General features: G+C 39.9%; 1 protein-coding gene across 1 annotated transcript in view; it reads right to left on the minus strand.

The window, feature by feature from the left end:
• The window catches only part of LOC150075081 (uncharacterized), a 175,473-nt gene that overhangs the window by 17,199 nt on the left and 135,494 nt on the right, over window positions 1-22,780 (minus strand). Inside the window, exons 4-6 of the mRNA XM_090389191.1 lie at window positions 12,701-12,861; window positions 4,896-5,050; window positions 11-89 (exon numbers count right to left, since the gene is read on the minus strand). Coding sequence (XP_090245317.1) covers window positions 11-89; window positions 4,896-5,050; window positions 12,701-12,861 — 395 coding nt within the window. The remainder of the gene's footprint in view (window positions 1-10; window positions 90-4,895; window positions 5,051-12,700; window positions 12,862-22,780) is intronic.

Here is a 22,780-nt window from a genome sequence, read left to right on the forward strand (position 1 = left end):
TTTCACTTACCCATTCATTATAATTATTTCGTCGTGGTTTGGAGTATTGTCGGTGACTTTCAGGTAGCTCAGCAGAAGGCCATAAATAGCTAAAGAAAAAAAAATTACATTTTATTTAAATTACTACATAATTATTAATTTCAGTTTGCTCATGATTTGATATAAAACTCTGTTATAGTTTGCGTATAGCTTTCAAACTTCAGTATAAATTAAATATAATATAATACTAAGAATATTTTGGAATTTTAAATGTCTTAAATAAAAATGGTATGAGCCTAAATCAATAAATTAAAATGATATTCACGAACATTGGTACCGATGTTATACTTATTAATATCTTACTATTACTATTTCAAGGAATCCAGAGTGACATTTAAGATGTCACTCTGGATTCCTTGAAACATTATCCAGTAAGATAATGCTCTTCTGTTTTCATACCAACACTGTAATGCAGCTAGGAGTAAATACAAATTCCACATCTAGTATAGAGCCTTTCACCATCTGATTTTTCACATATTTGGACCACTTAAATTTACACTTCAAATACTTGCACTATTTTCAAAACATTTCTCTTCAGATACACCAAAAGCTATGTCAGTCGCCTAACAAATAATGTGGAATTAAATTCTGCAAAATCGTATATTCCCACGTTCAAACCATTTTGATGCTATCATCAGACAACTTTAGTTAGTTCATTTGAATTTCTCTCCTATCCCTTGGCCTCTGCCATTTGGTTCCTGCAACGGCTGTTTCTCAATAGAATGTAGCAGTTTATCAAGCTGGGAACTATTTTTCCTGATATAATCACACTTTTGCAAAGTCATTTAAACCAGATGTTTGCGTTGTATTCTAGACAAGTCTCAGGACTTATGTCAGATGGCGAGATATATCCCTAGGAAGAAATTTAGGGCAAAGAGTGCGAGATTAACGTCACATTTGAAGGCACGCTATTTAGATAACAGATCAGGAGACCATTTCAAGTTCCTAAGACTGCCTAAGCAAGCGTTAAAATACCCTGAAGTAGAAATAAAGACAGCAATCATCTTCTGAAACTGCCGCAAGTTACGACCTTTGCCTCCGGACTGATTGGCACTAGCAGACTTGTGTAGCAGAGCGTGGCAGTAAATAATGACCACCTGGAAGTACCCAGTATCAGCTGTGGTGGATTTTAATTTCTCCGTGGATGAAAAGAATTTCGCCTTAAATCAGGAACATGACCTGTTTGCTTTAACACAGTGAATTAGGTTAGTTCTGTGACAGTTTGTTCCGAAAACAAAAACAGCCAGTACAGCTTTTGTTTCGAAACATCGAAAAAAACCGTTAATCTTTGATAAATTCAGTTATAATATTCTCTGTATCCGAAATTCTCACAACGTGATGTTATACTTTGCCACGGGTATGAAATGAAGGCGTAAAAAATGAATTTTTCCGGTGACGTAGCCACATCTTAGCCTGCTGCCATTTAAGGCACAAAATTTAAATAAAAATATAAATAATATCGTAAAAAATCTTGAATTAGTGTGTGCGTATTTCTACTGCAGTAAATTCTTAATCTTTTTCATCATTATTCAGAAATTTTATTGAATGTGAAAGGGGTGTATTCAAATTTCACCTAAACACAGAAGCTTCCACATTTTTCTGATAACAGAAAGGCCCAATGTCGAATATTGGCCACGATATCACGTGGTTCTGTAAGCTCAATCTCTGCACACTTCATTGTCGGATTAACATTTGGATAACTGTCGTATTTTTAAACCTATAGATTAATCTCATACTGATTTTTAGTTAACGTTTAACATCCACTTTCATCATTAGCCACATTGAATCTTTGTTTGCTTCCAGTAGTCACTTTGGATCTGCCCTTGGGACCCGTCCAAGGGTACATCGAAACTATTTCGTTAGGGGAAAGCGGTATAACGATGATGCCACGTGGTTAACAATAATTTTTAACCGATTATCATAAAGCACCGTACCCTCAGAAGTATGGGGCCACATGTCGGTGTTACACTGATGTCACTGCCACTGACTACAACAGCGTGTCGCTGGAAACAGTGGCAGTGAATGGTCCCTTTGGCCAGCATAACACACCCTCCGCACTCCGGGGTAGGCTTTTCACCAAAGAACGATAGACTGCAGCCGGTATATTCCTACCTTTGCCTCCTGCAGAACTGACCAATTGAGCTACCAATATGGGATGTGTTGTTCTGGCCCTCGTCAGACCAACACATCCAGCTGGAACCAGTCCATCCCACAAGTGAGCTATAGAGACCAATTCGGGACTCCGGGCCAGCATTTTCGAATTTTCTACATTCATATCAATGGACTATTCTCGAACAGCTCTGACAGTTTGGCAAGGGACATTATCCTGTTGAAACAAACATGGATTAGTACCAAAGAACTGCCACATCGTATGGAGCATGTAACTGTACAAAATATTAAGGAAAGCGTTTGCATTCATAGTTCCTGCACAGGCACCAAAGGTGCTAGGCCATACCATGAGAAACAGTTGCACACCGTAACTTTACCTCGACCGCACTTTATCGTTAGCTTAATACACTCCGTTAGCAGACGTTCTCCAGGCATCCTACAAACCCAAACCACACATCTGATCGGAACAATGTCCTGTGAGATTGTTCACTGCACCACTAGGGACTGCTGATTGTTGTTGGTGACGTTTGGCTTATGCGCCGCCGCCGTTCTCCCAAAAAACTTGAAGTTGTGAATCTCTATACATACAGTGCTAGTACAAATCTCAACGAATGTCGGTGCCTCAAATACTTGGTTGAAGTTTTGCAGAGTTGACTTACGAGATTGTCGTCCTACCCATGCAAACACCCTCTGGTCAATGGAGTGCGCATCCGTGGTATTTCTGTACGTTGCTGATACCATTATGCCTCCATTCCAAAAATGTGGGGCACGAGAAATTATTTTGAGGGTGGCACGAATCGTTAGGGGAAGAAAACAGAATGCGAAACCGCATGACAATATTTTGTATTTAAGTGTGTTATCATTAATAAAAGTTTATGAAATTATTTTCAAGATTTCTTAATTCTCTCCATCTTATTTTCTTCTTTTTAACAATCTAGTAAGAACAATTAGAAATCGCTTAGATGAAAAACCAAGATCTCTATTTTCTCGCCCACCCTTCTACTAAAAGAACGAGTGACTTTAATTTTCTGAATAAACGAAATTAGGTTTTAATATATTCACAATCTCCACAACTTTCGCTGCCGTATCTTGTTTTTCCTCAAGGCGTGTTGATTGACTATGTACTAAGGAAATGAAACACAGATTCCGACTAAAAATAATCACTGTAGGCAGCGATCAGGATGATTTTGTATTGCCAAATGAGTTTTCACCGCGCACAGTAAAATCTGTCACAATGCATTTGCGTTTTTCTATAAAAGAGCGTACTGCGTAGGATATTCTTGCATCACGCTGAAAGTACAGAATTCATGAGATACCAGGTTCCTGGGCAACGCGACGCTGTCACCCCTCTCGGTGGTGGACGAACCTACCGCGTGGCAGGTATATACTGCATTCACATAGATGGTAATTCGATGTCAGTATGGATAAACGTCGTCACTTATCTGACTTTGAAAGAGGAATGAAAGTGGGTGCCTGACGCATGGGTCACTATCGCGCAGGATATTGATACAGCCGTTCAACAGTATCGAGAGTGTATCGGGAATACGCCATTTCCGGAATAACATCTCATCGTGGGCAGCACTGTGGGCGGAGAAAGGTTTTGGATGAACGTGGCCGTTGACTTCTGAGAGAGACAGTGGCACAAATCACCGCCGACTTCAACGAGGAAGGTGCCAGAAATGTCTCCACCAAGACTATCAGGCAATCATTAGCCGCAATAGGTTATGGGAGCTGCTGACCCACCAGAGTCCAATTACTAACACCACGACACAGGACTTTATGCGTCAACTAGGCGAAAGAACATCGTCACTCGACCTTGGATGATTGGTGACGGGTCGCCTGGTCCGATGAGTCCCATTTCCAGTTATTTCGAGAGGACACTGCACGAAGCTATGCACCCGTCGTGTCAACAAGGAACTGTTCAGACAGGTGGACCGTCAGTAATGGTCTGGGGCGTGTTCAACTGGCACATGTTGGGCCCTTTGGTACGTCTAGACGCATCTCTGAACAGTCCAGGTTACGTGTCCATCCTTGCAGACTATCTGCATCCCATCATCGTGCACCCACAGGGCAATGGACTCTTCCAGCAGGACCGTGTGCCTCCCCACAGAGCCGTGGTGAATAGAAGATAGTTCTAAGAGCATTCCGCAGATTTTACCACCATGGAATGGCCTCCCCGTTCACCGGACATGAACCCTTTGGAGCACCTTTGGGATGCTGTGGAAAAATCCCTTCGAGCTTTGGATCCTCCACCTAGGAATGCGATGGAATTATGGACAGTGGCACAGACATGGCGGCATGCTGACCCTCCACCGATATCTGTGAAAGTCATAGTTGTCCCTCTCATTTTAGAGAAAGTGGAAAACGCGCATACCCATCTGTCCAACAAGGTATGTTGCCCTAACTTTGCCTCTTATCTATAAGCTACCCGCCAACCGGGCTAGCCGAGTGGGTAAAGTACCTGCCCGGCAACCCAAAGGTCGCGGGTTCGATTCCCGCCTCGGGCTTGGATCAAAGTACTGCAAAAATCTTGGGAGGTGCAATATGGCCACAGAAGCCGATGCGCCAACAACTACCAAATCAAAAAAAAAAAAAAAAAAAAAAAAAATAAGCTACCCAGTCAACTTTAAACTACAAAATAATTTCTAACACCATTACCTCCAGTTTTGAGCGACAGCCGATGGTAATTTCAAATGTGTCCATTACTTTAGCTCAATATTTATACGTGCGTACTCTGTTTTGCTTACCTGAACTCCGTTCATCCAAGTAAATTATCATTTCCAATGGCGTTCCAGGTTGTACGTTGAAAGTGCTGTCTAGGACTCGTCCATTTTGTCTCACGGCCAGGTTAAGATAAGGTATAGGGGCATGTGCTTCTATATATTTGGTGATGTTGATATACCTACAACAAACAGATACAGTTACAAACCAACCTTACGTAATAATTAATTAATAATTAACATCGAACAATATTGGTTAATATTATTGTGTATTGACCCTCCATCAAAAAAACTAGTAATTTCTATAAGAAATCACTTCATATAATATTTATGTAAACATATTATAGGTTTAGTGACAAATGGGCCTGGAGTACTGGGGTCCATAGTTTAATAATTTCAAATAGATATTTACAGTATACCCAGTTATAAAATATAAGTACAAATTCAGTAGCTTTCGGAACACGTGTCCCTTTATCAACTGACAAATTTGAATACATTACAAGCAAAGTGTGGCACGTTACTCTCGTCATTGTTGTAGCACGGACGTGTGCTGCCTTACGCCAGTGATCATCCATCAATAAAACGGTTGTCTCTAGGATGGGATGTATACGCATGCCTTTCTGGCGATTTAATGCCTTAGGGTTGTTCATTATGTTTAGTGACTCTAGCCATAGGCGGTGGCGAAAGTGTCGCGCGTGGTCCACTATCTCAAAGTCGCGCTTGGGGTCAAGATCGTGGTTGGTAGCCCAAAAATGTTCTGCAAGCGCGGACTGGTCAGTTTCGGCAAGCCGGATTGCTCTGTCGTGTTCCGTGAGGCGATCCTGGAGACGTCTCGATCTCTCACCTACGTAGCAACTGTTACAGGCCCTACAGGTGATACGGTACACTACATTGCTGCGTAAGACAGGTGTGACAGGGGTCTTCACACTGGAGACAAGTGAGCGTAGGTTCCTACCTGGTAATTGCACACATTTGATGTTGTAACTTCTCAGGATCTTCGAGATACGTCCTGACACTCCTGGATAGTACGGAATGTAGGCGGATGATATGCCGACTTGTTTCGGAGGTCTTGGGTTGGAAGTAAGTTCTTGTGCCTGTAACAAGCATCTGTTTAGTACATGGGATGGATAACCGCATCTGGTTAGGTCCGCCTTCACACGGGAGATCTCGTTACGTCTAATTGTGTCGGTGCTGGAATGGCTCCAGGCCCTGGAGAACAGGGTGCGGGCAGTGCTATTGAGATGACTTGGAGCGTGGCCGGACCCGTAGTTGGTGAATTGACCGCACCACATGGGTTTGCGGTATACTGAGGTCTCTAGACGTGGGCCTACGCGATGCACTAGCACGTCCAGAAACGGGAGCGAACCGTCCACCTCTGATTCTACGGTAAACTTGATGAAATTGGATAGAGAGTTGAGGTATTCTAGTAGTACCGTTTCAGAACCACGTGGTATTATGGTAAAAATATCGTCGACGTATCTACACCACGTTGTAATAGGTGTAGGTGGGTTCTGGTGTATCTGCTCCTCCAGATCTTCCATGGCGATGTTAGCTACTACGGAACTGACAGGGGCACCCATAGCAGTGCCATGTACTTGTTTGTAGAGTGAGTCTTCAAAGGTGAAGATGCTGCTAGAGAGGCATAGGTTGAGGGCGGTACAGATGTCATCAGTGGATAGTGACGTCCTGGATTGGAGGCTTAAGTCGCTCTCAAGGAGCCTTCTGGCGCAGTGCACGGCCTGTTGGACGGGAATCGAGGTGAATAAAGAAACCACGTCAAATGATGCCATGACAGAGTTATCAGGGATTGAAATGTCCTTGATGATGTTAATGAATTCACTGCTGTTTTTAACGGTGTGAGATGTATTACCTATAAGAGGCGAGAGGAGGCTCGCGATGTGTTTGGACAGTTCATACGTTGGGGCACTGCAGCAAGACACTATAGGTCTGAGAGGAATACCCGGTTTATGGATCTTTGGTAATCCGTACAATTGCGGTAGTTGGCAGCCAGTAGCACGTAGAAGATGGTGAGTCGCGGTCGGGATCTTCTTATCTTTAAGCCATGCGTGGACAAGGTAAGCTCTCGCCTATTGTATTTACAAACCTTATACATACCATCTGCCATCGGGCTAGTCAGACCTCGGATACCTTCCGTTTACGCCAACAGCGCAAGTTCATAAACTTAAGCATAGAAGCTAACTCCTTAAAAGCGAACACTCGTTCAGACGACACGACTTCTTTCGTCTTGAATCTAAGTAACAAACAACTGTCCAACGAGCAGCTGAGTGTTTTATCAAACGGTATGAAATTCGCCGTTATACCATCGAAACCTCCCATCACACAGCTCGCTATGGGTATAGAAGCCAGTATTACCAACCTTCCCGAAGAAACTGACAACGAGATCCGATTCAAGACTGCCGCAGTCCTCCGCAACACTCGAAAAACGTACTCAAACCTCAACCACCGCCAACGTGCCGCCCTGTCATCTATAAGAAAAGACAACTCCATCGTTGTACTTCCTGCGGATAAAGGGCGCCGGACTGTTGTGCTGGACCGATCAGCCTACCGAGAGAAAGCCTTGGCCCTATTACTCGATCCTAACGTATATGAACCTCTACCTGATCCTCCCGTTAAAGTCTTGAAACGTCTGGAAGCAAATGTTAATAAACTTGTCCACGCGTGGCTTAAAGATAAGAAGATCCCGACCGCGACTCACCATCTGCTACGTGCTACTGGCTGCCAACTACCGCAATTCTACGGATTACCAAAGATCCATAAACCGGGTATTCCTCTCAGACCTATAGTGTCTTGCTGCAGTGCCCCAACGTATGAACTGTCCAAACACATCGCGAGCCTCCTCTCGCCTCTTATAGGTAATACATCTCACACCGTTAAAAACAGCAGTGAATTCATTAACATCATCAAGGACATTTCAATCCCTGATAACTCTGTCATGGCATCATTTGACGTGGTTTCTTTATTCACCTCGATTCCCGTCCAACAGGCCGTGCACTGCGCCAGAAGGCTCCTTGAGAGCGACTTAAGCCTCCAATCCAGGACGTCACTATCCACTGATGACATCTGTACCGCCCTCAACCTATGCCTCTCTAGCAGCATCTTCACCTTTGAAGACTCACTCTACAAACAAGTACATGGCACTGCTATGGGTGCCCCTGTCAGTTCCGTAGTAGCTAACATCGCCATGGAAGATCTGGAGGAGCAGATACACCAGAACCCACCTACACCTATTACAACGTGGTGTAGATACGTCGACGATATTTTTACCATAATACCACGTGGTTCTGAAACGGTACTACTAGAATACCTCAACTCTCTATCCAATTTCATCAAGTTTACCGTAGAATCAGAGGTGGACGGTTCGCTCCCGTTTCTGGACGTGCTAGTGCATCGCGTAGGCCCACGTCTAGAGACCTCAGTATACCGCAAACCCATGTGGTGCGGTCAATTCACCAACTACGGGTCCGGCCACGCTCCAAGTCATCTCAATAGCACTGCCCGCACCCTGTTCTCCAGGGCCTGGAGCCATTCCAGCACCGACACAATTAGACGTAACGAGATCTCCCGTGTGAAGGCGGACCTAACCAGATGCGGTTATCCATCCCATGTACTAAACAGATGCTTGTTACAGGCACAAGAACTTACTTCCAACCCAAGACCTCCGAAGCAAGTCGGCATATCGTCCGCCTACATTCCGTACTATCCAGGAGTGTCAGGACGTATCTCGAAGATCCTGAGAAGTTACAACATCAAATGTGTGCAATTACCAGGTAGGAACCTACGCTCACTTGTCTCCAGTGTGAAGACCCCTGTCACACCTGTCTTACGCAGCAATGTAGTGTACCGTATCACCTGTAGGGCCTGTAACAGTTGCTACGTAGGTGAGACATTGAGACGTCTCCAGGATCGCCTCACGGAACACGACAGAGCAATCCGGCTTGCCGAAACTGACCAGTCCGCGCTTGCAGAACATTTTTGGGCTACCAACCACGATCTTGACCCCAAGCGCGACTTTGAGATAGTGGACCACGCGCGACACTTTCGCCACCGCCTATGGCTAGAGTCACTAAACATAATGAACAACCCTAAGGCATTAAATCGCCAGAAAGGCATGCGTATACATCCCATCCTAGAGACAACAGTTTTATTGATGGATGATCACTGGCGCAAGGCAGCACACGTCCGTGCTACAACAATGACGCATGAGTAACGTGCCACACTTTGCTTGTAATGTATTCAAATTTGTCAGTTGATAAAGTGACACGTGTTCCGAAAGCTACTGAATTGTTACTTATAACAGGGTATACTGTAAATATCTATTTGAAATTATTATATTATAGGTTTCTCTGAAAAATATATGTTTATTCAAATTATTTTAAAGATTATAAGAAACTTTTACATTTATCGTTTTTCTTTTTACTTTTATATGGAAATTGTATAGAAAAAGGTCAAATAATCTTCTTTCTATAAAATCAGACACAGTTTTCGTGGCTCGAATGTTTATTTTTAACGAAAAGCACTCTGCGGTATTTATTGGAAAATGGTCTCAATTGGCTAGTTTATTGGAAAACAATACTGTTAGTGTTCTCATATAATCTCTTCTTTTGTTTTTCGCTTTTCCGCGATAAAAATAACATCGTTCCCTAATAAGATCCGAGGCTTTAATCTTGACATATTCCACCTGCGTTCCGTACCATGACCTTTGCCACTCTCGGATAAAAGGCCAGTTGACAAAGAAAATGAATTCGCTTACAGATGAGACTACGTGTGCCGGCTAAAGCGTTTTACGGGGACAACACGCTCGCGCTGATTGTTGTCAGTAATTTAATTCCAACGATGGTTTCTTTTCAACTTTCTGATAAGAGTTTGGCGAAGAAAAGCTCCGATTTTCTTTTTTGGTACCTTTGACTCGTTAGAAGTACAAGTCAAGGTGAATCAAACGTAATCAATGACATCGTGTTTCTCCAGGAATCACGATGGAACAGTTAGACTCCAACCCCCTTAATGAGTGAATCTTTGGAAATTCAGTTTCCTTTTTCAAAGAAATTAAAAGTTTTCTTCACTGGATTTCGTTTATCAGTCTGCTTTCCATCATATGAATTACCATGTCCTGTATAACGAAATAATTAAAGAATTAATGGCCACTCTCTAGGCGAAATAATTGTTGTACAATGTATACGAGTTACTTTTGAAATAAATGGTATTTGTTCGTTCAGCAGAGTCCAGCAATATTTGTCATTTACAAACAATACATGAATCGCGAAAACAGACTTCAATACAGAGAATTGGTAAATAACCGCTCTTAACAAGCAAATCAAACAAATGGAATTTCACAAAATGATGCTGGATGTGTACGTTCTGTTAGTGTTATTGACGATCAGAATGATTTCCGAGTTTGGAAACTTCTAACTAAAATTAAACAAGACTTTAAGCTAATACATTTGCTTTGTTTCCTATTTAACGAGACTAACGGAGAACATTGTCTCGCAGAAGGCATTTATTTGACATTTAAATAATTAATCACGCAGAGTGACTCCCAGAATATGTTGGTGGATGCTCCTTCACTATTTATGAGGCAGACAAATTACTGGCAGATTCCACGAAGTCACGCTATCACTGGGCTTAGGAAAGAGGGTTTAGGATTATCAATAAGAGGATTTCACATATTAAACAGCGGAGGATATCTTGTTTAATACTTGAGATGTTGGCAATAAAAGGAAGTTCATTAAGCAGAGGATAAAAAGACACACACCTGTCATAAAAGTTGTCAGTTTCCCCTGAAAAGAAAATTTTCTTATGTGAAAGGATTGATATAATGATCGTATTGAAAAATTAATGAAGCGCCGGATAACTTCCAGTACTCTGTATAAAATTGTTCCCAATTTTCCTTAATTACTTTGCCAATTTTCCTTTCTTAATTATCTCCAATATTTAATCTATAGGCAATGCTATGTATAAAGGATGGTTGAGTGGAAGAAGCCAGTGGTTATTAACGGACACTGCTCTTTATGGACTAATGTGGAGTCCCCCAAGGTTCAATATTGGACCGATTATTGTGTTCCATTTTTTTAATGATACTGATTATACATAGCAGGCTTCATATGGGTAGCAGTAACTCCAGATTCATGTACCAACTCTGTGGCACAATAATCAAGGTAGTGGAAAATGTAAAGGACCGGGAGATAACTGTGAAGTCAGTGAAGTTCTTGAGCAGTGCAGACAAGCAGCCAGGACAGCTCATGAGAATGATATATAGGAACTTTGCTAGCATGGATAAAGACCTGATTATCCTATTGTACAAGGAAATGGTTAGGCTTTATGCAGATCTGATGGGCTCATTTTTCTTATAGTGAGGGGAACAAACCAAAAAGCTTGAGTTCCGTAAATTGAAGGTATGGAAATTAGCCAATTTCGAGAAGATGTGATTGAGGTATTTATTCCTCTGGTAATCCAGGCTACACATGAGTGGGCATAAATTCAAATTGTGGAAGGATGGTTGAAGGACAGATGAGCTGAAATTTGCCTTCATCCAGCGAGTGGTAGACTGTTGGAACAAACTTCCATCTGGTGCTGTGGCCACAAAGTTTAATTAATTGAAGGAAGAACTAGATTAAATATTTGAGGGGTTTGACAGATGATATAGGAAGTTGTTTTAATTTTATTTTTTTGGCTAATGCTGTGTAGGCTTGCATTCTTGCATCGTTCGCCATTACTAATACTAAATATCACTTAGTAGACCAATTCCAAGCTTTTATTAATCTGGATTGTCTAGACGTTTTTTTTTTTTTTTTTTTATATATATATTTCTAATTTAAATGTTTCCCAATAATCCAAAGTTTCCTCCACTATTTCAGTTCACTTTTTAATTTTACACTCAGCTTCCTATTTCCTTCACTTTTTCACTAAAATTCCCCGTTCCCTCTACTTTTTTCACGAAAATTTCCTAATTATCTCTAAGTTCGTAGTTTTCCCCGTATTTCCTTCACTTACCTTCTCAGTTTTTCACTTACTTTCTCTACTCCCTCCATTTTTTCACTAAATTTTCCCAATTTTAATTCAGTCTTAAATTTTTCAAATTTTTATTCAGATTCTTAACTTTTTCGGCGTTTTTCTCGATTTTTTAAATTTAATTATTTACCAATAATCCCAAACGTTCATCTACACAATATTTCTAATTGTCACTTAGTTTTCTCAATTTCTATAATCTTCCCAATTTTTAACTCATTATAATCATCCCGATTTCTAACTTACAATAAGCATCCCGATTTTTAACCTACAATAAATCGTCCCGATTTTTAACCTACAATAATTAACTCGAGTTTTCATTTATATACAAAGATACCCAATTAATTTCAGTATATTGTTCAAAGAATATATACCTTCTTTGAACAATATACAAATTCTTTGAACGATATACGATATACTGAAATGCTTGTTAATTTACCTGAAAAATTCCATCAAAAGAACTGAAACTTTAATCCCAATAGTATTCCGAGATGTAAACTATAATCTAAGCAAAATTAATTTCGAATACAATTGCCGTAGTGCTGACAGCGAAGATGTCACAACTAACGTCAAACAGAACGGTCACATTTAGATGCAAATAAACAGTCTGTCATCCTCTGTTCATAAAGAATTAATATATTCTGCCTCTCTAGAGATATTTATGCTGATATATTTACACCGCCAAAAGAGAATAAACGAAACCAAAGATGAAAGGAGCAGGAAATTTGCTTTCATCTCGAATAAACAACGTAAACTGAAGTCCTCGAAAATAATTAAAAACGAAGCAAAATACAAAAATATCTACTTACTCGGGTTCTCGAAAATTTTCGGGCAATACGTTCCGCTTCGGCCTTTTTTCTCTAATAATTATTCTGTTTTTATCTCCAGGCAGGACGCATTTGACCAATAGGACTTCTTTACTCTTACTCGGGTGTTCTATGATAACACGATGATAGTAGGTTGTTTGACCCTGAAAAGAAAGAACCGGAAAGCTATTCTCAATTATGAAGGACTGGACAGGGCAGAAATCAATAATCACTTGCTGTCCGAAATGTACTGGTTATGAATAGGCAAGATTTTGAATAATTAATAGGCCACTATTAATATAATTAATAGATCACTTGAAGATCTGTGATACATACAAACATCCATGAGGTAAACCATTCTGCTGCCACGGGTGGACGCATCCCACAGCACCAAGGTGTGTCGTCAGCGACAGGCGCAGCATATATAGTGATGACACTACCGTACTAACTTGTCAGTTCGTCAACTAAACAACACTTTCACTGCACAAACACAACATTACCCACCTTCCTGGCCGTTTACATAGTTCTATACCATCACAGTGTACCACGGCAGAGTTGAACTTAAGAGAACATACATGTTGGAATTTGAAGGGGGAATGATTTGCAGCGCTAGAAAGACAGGAGCCAGCACCTCAGCACCTGCAGGCATTGTCGGCTGTTCGACGCCGCCGCCATAATGAACGTGTGGCAGGAATGGTCCGAAGAGGGACACATAACCACCCGAATGTGCCTGGACAAGGAGACCATCACTGGTTGATAATTGAGGTGAATGGCGGCAGTTGACACGTGATGGTCTCCTCGTCCAGGCAAGTTGTGTGGTTTTGTATCCCTCTTCGAACCATTCCTGTCACACGTTCATCACGGCGATGTCGAACAACCGACGATGCCTGCAGATGCTGAGGTGCTGGTTCCCACCTTTAATTCGTTAGACCAGTCGACTCTTTGCCAGTCGTTCAATGTTCGGGAACGGTGCTCCCGTGCCCACTGTAGGGAGGGACCTGCTGATGAGCACATGAGCAGGTCACCTACTTCGTAGGCCTGTCAGCAAAAGTGTCCACTGAATGGGCTCGTGTGCCGTCTATTGTCCCGGACGGTGAACGACCGGAAAAGAGTTATCTGGTCTGATGAATCATGGTTCCAGCTCCATCATGCCGATTGACAGTGCATATTCGATTACGAGCAGATGAACAGCTGCAACCAGGCTGCATGGTTAAACAGGTGGGCGCCCGTGATATCATGGAGGGGTATTTTCATGGATATCATTGAGTCCCCTCACCCCCATTGAACATGGCTTCACCGCCAGATCTAATCTAGGCAGGCATTGTTTTGGCCAACATGGTGACCATTTATCCAGATGGCAATGGACCCTTTCAACATGACAACGTCCCGTGTCACTAGGCCGGAATTGTGCAGGAATGGTCCAAGGATCATCGAGGATCAGGTAGAAACATTTCGTGTGCTTCCCTGGCCGCCAACTTCTACTGAAATCAATCTCATCGATCGTTTGTGGAATGCGGTGAAATACAGCATTTGCCAGTGCCTCGCTCTGTTGCAGCACTCCGGGGCGTCTTTCTGATATAGGGTACATGAGGACACCTGCGCTCCCGTGGAGTCGATGCTGCGCCAGGTGCAAGTGGTTATCACGGTAAAAGGCGACCAACACTATTAGGAAGGTGGTCACAATTTTGGTTCGTGGGTGTAGAACGCCATGCCACTGCTGAAATATATGCATGGGCGCCTATTTAGGACCAATTCAGGAAGTCCTCGTTTTCTTCTTAGTTATGTTCATAAAATTGCGACCAGCAAATGGGGCCAAAATACGGTCCAAATTACGTAAAACGGAGAAGAAAACCAACACCAACACGGGACCAACAAAATAAAAATAAAACAAACTGACCATTATGCCCAATCTCATCGGAGGACCCCAAAGGCCAACAACGGTCAGGGAATCACTACAGTACGAACGTCAGACAAATCCGCGCATTGCCGAACCGATCGACCCCCCAAAAGTAATGAATCTGAATAATGATGGCCGTCGTTATGCAGTGGGAAATTGTAACAGAACAGATCCAAGCACTCGGCAACACCAAATCGCTGACAAATTCACAGTTAAATAAGAATATGTCCAGAAAAGAGTATTAAGCTATATATGGCAGTTAATAGTGAGCCAATATGCTAATGCAGCGCACATACTATCCTAATTTTTTGCGGATATTCTTATTTAACTGTGACTTTGTGAGCGGTTTGATGCTGCCATGTGAGTGCTTGTATTCTATTATGTATTTCTATCTTACCTTTAAAATGTATTATTCTTTATCTTTTATTATTATGCTTAATAATAAAAGATCTTCCTTCCAAAATTTTTTATAGTTTTATGTACACTGTCCAGTCAAAACATTCTGACCACCTGTCTCATAGTGGGCAGGGCCGCCTCTTGCCGCAAGTATCGCCACCTCACGGCGAGGCATGTAATCTACGAGGCCCCTGAACGTTGCAGGAGGTAAGTTGTACAATATCTCCATGATTGTATTCCATGGTGTGGAGGATCCAAACACTAAGGCTGTCGATCCATATACTTCCAAAGATGTTCTATGAGATTCGTGTCTGGCAAATTCGGTTGTCAAATACCATCTGAAAGTCACTTTCGGGTTCTGCGGACCACTCTCGAATAATACCAATAACGTGCAAGGGCATTATCCTGCTGGAACACACCTTTGCCATCCTGGAAGACAGCTGATTAGATACACCGTGAAGGGGTATATCTAACAGCCACAACGATAGGTAGTTTTCAATATTCAGGATGCGGTCTAGGAGTATGAGGGGTCCAAGAGATTCCAGGGAAAACATCCCCATACCAAAACACTGCCACCACCTACCTGTTCCTCCTCGGTTTGTCCCATTATCCTTCATCTACCGCCCACATGGTATAGCAGGAAACGTGAATCATTGGAAAAGGCAACGTCCAGTCGTAAATAGCCTAATGTCGTCATTCAGGTTCAAACTTTGGGTGTCGTTGACGATGGGTGTATGAAGATCCAACGAACCCTCCTCCTCCTGGACAGCCTAGGTTCATGAAGACCATCGATGAGGTGTGAGAGTCCGCAATTAACTCAGCGACTTCCGCTTTGTACACTATCCGTACAGCATAATATCATATATACTGCCTAGCCATTTTTTTAGGAACATGAGCTAATAGAATATTCGACCCACTTTAGCCCGACTTATTGCTAATGACGGGCATAATCGAATGATTTTCATAATTTATTTCGATTATTAAATTAAGCAATTATGAAAAAATAATAACAATAATAAATAAATAAATGACAGCGAACGGCATAATATCGAAGTCATATGTTCTGCATTGCCTCATGTCACACAGTCAATCACTCTAATTATCAGAAATCTACAATCGATTCTTGTATGGCACAAGAAATATTAGACCATTCATGTAATAAAACTGGGTTCAATTCCTGCGATATTATAGTCAAAGGCACCAGCAGTGGATGATTGCCCTATTACATTAAAAGCACCCTGTCCATAGGAGTAAACATGCAATATGACCAGAATGAGTTGTCGAATGTTCAAAGACTAGCATTTGAGTCTTTAAAAGGGGAAAAACACCCCTAAAGCACACCTAGAGCTGACCTCTCTAACCAAATCTCCATGGTCCTAATAAAATGGCTGGGTCGTGTATATCCCTAGTCTAAAACTTATATCCAGCTTTATAATCCGAAACCCAAATCTAATTGAAGAGGTTTAATCGTAAATTCATATTTTAAAATCAAATTAACCTTTTTAATCGAAACACCTAAATGATGCTTAGGACATCAAACCCAGCTAAAAATCCCATCCGGGTCAGGAGCTCTTCGATCCTCTTCTGAATATTTGTAAATTTTGGTATTTAATGAAAAACACAGTTAAATCGCCTTCGATTAAAGAAACCACTAAATGTTTCTTTGAATTTCGTCTCCTACAGAAAATCACACGAGCGTGCAATAGCACGATGTTATCGCGCTGACAGACAGCATTTTATCTGACGACAACAACCTAACCATCAAGCGATTACTTTTCTTGGGCTCGATGCACTTAAAATCTTTGAAGTAAAGTGCAAATATAAATTAATCATCGGACGGTGCATCTTGTGGCTGCTAGTTACGTTCCAATGGAGAAGGGCATTTATTGCCTAAGAACTTTCCATCGCAAGAGACACACTAATGTGCAAAGTCTTTCTGCGGTAATTAGAGCAAACCCAAAAGCGGTCGTAATTCTTGATATTGAGGCAGCTGCACTGTGTTATGTTAAATATGAGAAAATTATCGGAAAACTTTGATAATGCAGGGGGAAAAGGACTTTGAGAACTTTAAGGGAAACCTTTCGAAGTTAATTAAATCTAGAGGAAAACTTCTGAAACACTTTGTATGCTTCAGTGAAACGAGAGTAATACTCTGGACAACAGGATGTTAAGGACACGCTCGAACGAGCCCGCAGTTCGTGACTGCGAGGCAGCGCACCACATCCGTTATAGTTTTGTCCCTTTCTGTTTTTCTCTGGCGATGTTAGAAAGCAAATGTATCTTTTATAAGTACGTTTTATCGTTTAAGATTTCCAGAGTGCGAAGGAACGATCAAAGAATAAAAGGCTGAAAACTGTCCAGAACATCGTTTAACTCTAATAAAACGTAAAACGAGTTGGTGTTGGTGCTATTAACTTAATTGTTTTTATCGTTTAACTTTTAACTTGATTAACGTTTCGGTGTGGATTAAAACCTTCTTCAGAGTAACGTTTAGACATATACTTAATTTGTTCTCGTATTTCGTGTATAAAATACAGGATGTCCGAAGTGCCTACACTATTTCTCATCCACATTTAACCCCAAGAAGTTCTTTCTTCCTTCTAAAACCACGTTAAGTGCTGTAGACACAGTTTCTGTTCATCGTTCGAAATCCACTTCACTCTGGCCTTCCTTAGTTACAATATGAAGCGGATGATGGTGAAAGCAGACCCATGAATAATATTCAGCTTCCTGGACACATCATTTTAATGACTATCTTGATCTTGTACTCTCATCTATTCTTATGGGGGCAGGATTTAAATAGTATTTGATAATCAAATGTTTTTAATTCTCACAGCAGAACAAACATGCCTTTGTAACGAGTTGCTCTGGTATTGCACTACTTTCAGCAGGCGCCTTTAGTAATATTACAACTTTAAATATTTTGTACGTCGCATGGTAGGTCACATCGAACCTCTTCACAACTGTTTTGTCTGTAGCTTGTCACTAGAGACAAGACACAAAGACTAATTACTCCTGAAATAGGTTGTCATACCAAACGGCAAGTTAACGTTTTGGAGAGTCCATCAGTACAATACAAGGGCAACTCGTTGCAATGGCAAGTTTGTTCTGTGAGAATCAAGATCATTGTATTATCTATGCAATTTAAATCCTGCTGGACCCAAAGAGGATTAATGGACAACATCTTATAAAAAGAGAAATGTCACCCCTCTTTTTAATATAAGTATTATCTACACTCACTGGCCAAAACATTAGAAACATTTTGCATCTGACATCAACAATAATTAAAAATACGATATGCCAATGTAAGTGTCACATTTTATTATTTATTATCGCAAGTTCCTTGGTTTCAGATAAATACTGTACGCTTTTCTGGGGCTTCTTAGTCATGGGGAAGCCAGGCGACCTTTCCGATTTTCAGAAACACTGAAATTTGTAAATTCGTTTGAAAATTGTGTTATTGTTGGAACAAGTTTAGCAGGAGACACAAGTAAGAAAATAAAGGAGCTTTCTGGTGTGTCGAAAGAAACCATCTCAGAAGCAAACAATGAGTGGAAGCTGAAAGGAGAAGGCAGCCTCAAAAAAGAAAGGATGCGACAGAAAGTCGGTACTCGAAGAAGGAGAGTGTAGGAACTTAAAGAGAACTATGCATCAACAAAAACAAATCCACCGTGCAGCAAATGACTGAAAAATTCAATTTAGGCAAAAAGAGACCCATTTCCAACCGAACTACACAGTGAGAATTGAAGAATCTGGGATTTTGTAAACGTCTGGAATATAAGGCACTTCTTTCTGTAAAACATGGAAAGATTTGACTGTAGTGGTGCCGCTAACTACAATGTACTGTGGAAAAATGGAAAAAAAATCATGTGGTCTGACCAGCCTGTATTTAAACTTTTTTTTTTTGCACCAATGGTACTGTGAAACTCATGAAATCATCCAAATTGTCTCTTGTCCACTATTCATGCCGGCTGGAGATGATATCATGGTATGTTCTGTTGGTACGGACTTGATCCACTCATACCGTTAGAAGGTTGTGTTGCCTCCAAGGAATATCTTTCTGTCGTATCGGATCAACTTCACCCTGCAGAACTTCATTTCTACTTGGATTTCGATGGATTCTTTCAACACGAGAACGCAACTATCCACCGTGGAAAAATGGTTTTCTGAGTGGTTCGAGGAACATTCCCAAGATTTCGAGAATAGTGTCCCTATTAGGTACTGAATAAAGGTTTGTAATTTTTGGCAAATGACTGCAGAAGAAAATAGAATATAGAGACTATGTAACATGCAAGAAAATATAAGGCTAACCTAAAAATGTATAGAGCACGCTTACTTCTATATGCAAAGCACCTAAGTGGAAAAACAAAGAGGAAATGTTTACCCCTTGATATTTCCCTATATAAATATTCATAGCACATTTAAAGATATTGTACCTATAAATTTATTTAAATGAATTTACCATGATATCATTACGTTATTCATATTCATTGTCCCTCGCCTAAAGAACTTCTTAATAAACACTTTTTAAAATAAATCGATTTTGTTTTCTTAAATTTACTATTTATGTTCTTAATTCTACAATTTCGGATTCATTGCCACAAAATTCTCATCTCAAAACTATAGAGAAATTATTCAAGATTTATTTTTAAAAAATCAGAATACATTAACGTTAACCTAGACAAAGTTTAATGTATGGATAAATGAGATACAACAAAAGGTAATGAGAAGAATGCCTTTTTGTTTGACGAAAATAAGCGTGGATGTATTAGTTTATCGACACAAATTACATTCATAGAATTCAAAAGGTAATACGACAGAACACATCGTCAGACATTTATGTAAATATGAAAAGGCATAAAATATAAAAGAGTAGAATTTAAAAGGTGCTTTGGAAGGGAATCCTCGCAGGGAAAGAATAAATTTGCTAAAGAAAGACAGGCAATAAAAGAAATCCTCGTCTGCATTTATAAAGGAAATGAATTTATAACGCACGAAAGTTGTTTATCTTCAATACTATTTAATATTTATATGGAAAAGATCAAAAAGGATTAGAAGAAAACAAAATACGATTACGAAGACATATAATGCGTTCATAATCTAATATGCAGATCCAAAATTTCTATGTAAAGAAGTGCAATTGAGTTTATACAAATATTTACATTTTATATTGTTCAGTAAAGAGAACAGTACAATTAAATAGATGAAATTTTATACAGAAAAACAGCATTCTTTATAATATATATTTTGAAATGTAAATGTATATATTTTTTTAAAAAATTATTTATCATTTTTGGCTTAGCATGAGTAGAATAGAAAAGTTGTAATGTCCGAAATTCAATTTTTATGGAGAAAAACGTTTTCAGTAAAAAAACAACTGGCATTGCGCATGCGCGTGACGCACATCCTGTGAAACGCATAAATACTGTACTTAGCAGAGATCCAAAACTTTCTTTGTAACCGAAGATTAAAAAATGCAATTTTCAATCAATTAACTTTGAACCTCGCAGGGAAAATGCAGAATATAATACAGAATATCTGTTCTACAATTTTTAGTGTTATTCTAATCACTTCACTAAAACTAATTTAGGAACTTTCTTTTTAGGATAATCAGCTTTCCTGATGATGGCCAAAGGTGGATCATGGAAGTATACTGCTCAACGTTCGCGTCTAGTTAAAGGTCCCTACTCGTTATAAAAGCACTCGATGATAAATGTGTTCGAAAGTTATAAAACAGTTTCGTGATATGGATCCATTAGTCTATTACTGTGTGTCAGAAAGTAATATAACGATTCAATACAAAGTGCACTGGCAAGAAAAATCCATTTATATGCACAAAGTGTAATCATTTGTCTTCTGTGGTGGTGGGATGAGAGTACTATAAAAAAGGACATTTACTTAGAGACATTTTGACATCAAGTGGGCGAAGACATTATGCTGGAAATTTATTGAGAATCCTTTCTTTCCTTAATGAAAAATTTTCAACTAAATTAAGTAAATTGTAATGATATAAGTGCTTGTAACTTATAATCCTAATTCCAATAATAATATTCCAAGACGCGGTGAGAAGAGCTCAGTCAAACAAAAAAGAAAAGCGCATGCGCACTTCTGCAACGGTGATATTTTCAAGATGGCTTCGAGCACTTAATGTATTGCGCTGTCAAGAAGATACTTGAAATGACAATCTATTTGATACTGTGACTTTAAAACTGTACTAGTTGCATTCTTGTCCAGATACAGCTAAAACATATCGATTCAGGCACAGTAAAACATGATTAAGGACAAATGCATCAAAGATTGCTGACAGTCAGATGCGGACAACTACATTTGGATGCTGTCAAAACTAATCGAAAAATACTACTGCTAAAGATGCAGCTGTCATATCAACTTGCTTCAAGACACGAACAACTTGGAGGTATACGAAAAAGCGACGATTCTATACAACGAAAAAAAAAAGTGCTGACAGAAGTTTAACATCGCATTTTCAAAGTACGAGATGAGAAGCCCTACAGCTGTGAAAACTGGGGTTTACGAATCACTATTAAATATACAGTGGACATATAAAATACAGAATATCAAACATAAGTAAATCGGGATAAGTTTTATCTGCTACATTTTATATATTTGCTATTTGCTGAATAGTTTTAAGAGCTAAGGATTCTCTTATTTTTAATGTTACACCGATAACTTTATTTTATGATGTAAAAGTAGTTATTTCCTTGCAATTGTTTCAAACACAAAATAGGGTTAAAATCTTGATTTTAACCCTATTTTGCAATAACATAATATATATATATATTATGGCTGTTAAAATCTTGATTTTAACAGCCTGCTTTTGCAATAACATAATATATATATAACCGTTCTAAGGCGCCCTCTAGTGAGCAGTCGAATGAACTAATGTCCAGTAAATTTTATGCCGGCACGTAAAAAAAAAAATAAAAAACTGTCATTTGGGACTTCAACGTGAAATAACACTTTTGGCCAGTATTCATTGAAAAAGTTAAGTCGGAGTTATGAAGAAAGAAGAGAAGAAAATCCTTGAGTACCAGCCAAGACAGTCTTTTCAGAGGCCGTTATATGAATCACTTATGTGACCTTAGACGCTATACAAAAGTAGTGTGGAACAACCTTCACGTACAACCAATATACTTTAACATGACGTGACTGGCTCAAAAACCAACGGCAGTGAGGGAATGACTTTCAAAGGAATGTTTTGAATTATTCAAGAAATAGTTTCAGAATATTGTGCGATGACACCATAAGCGGAACTATAATTCTACGCTACACATTTCATAAGCACTACCTGTCCCTGTCGGTAACAAGTACTCCTGCATCCAGGTAATGGACTTCAAAGAACAGTCATTTTCAGAACGAAGAGGAGAAAAAAAATAGTAAATAGATAAAAGAACGGATTCCATGAAATATTGACTACGAAAAGAACCATTGCGATGGTGATATAAAGTTTAATATATGGGAATTCTTCAATAGTTAATATTTAGGGAACTGCAGTTTCCCCAAGTCTCTTCTGTCTTCAAAAAACGGGGTTTGAAGTCCCAGGAAATGCATTTTAAACTGGTACTTATCGTCTGAGTAAGATGTAAGATGCTAATGTTTCGAAGCATCCATCATAGGCTCGCGTGCCGCTTCGATATCTATCAATGCTCTTTGAAGAGGAAGAGGATTTCTATTCATTTGTTCCAGTAAGAAATAATGGAGGAAAGTGTATACAATATGTAAGCAGTATTTCAAAGTGGTCAGCAATAAGAGAATCTGGAAATGAGATGGAT

The sequence above is a fragment of the Mastigoproctus giganteus genome, chromosome 14, assembly GCF_048544385.1.
Source record: "Mastigoproctus giganteus isolate SK-2022 chromosome 14, ASM4854438v1, whole genome shotgun sequence".
Taxonomy (NCBI): Eukaryota; Metazoa; Arthropoda; class Arachnida; order Uropygi; family Thelyphonidae; genus Mastigoproctus; species Mastigoproctus giganteus.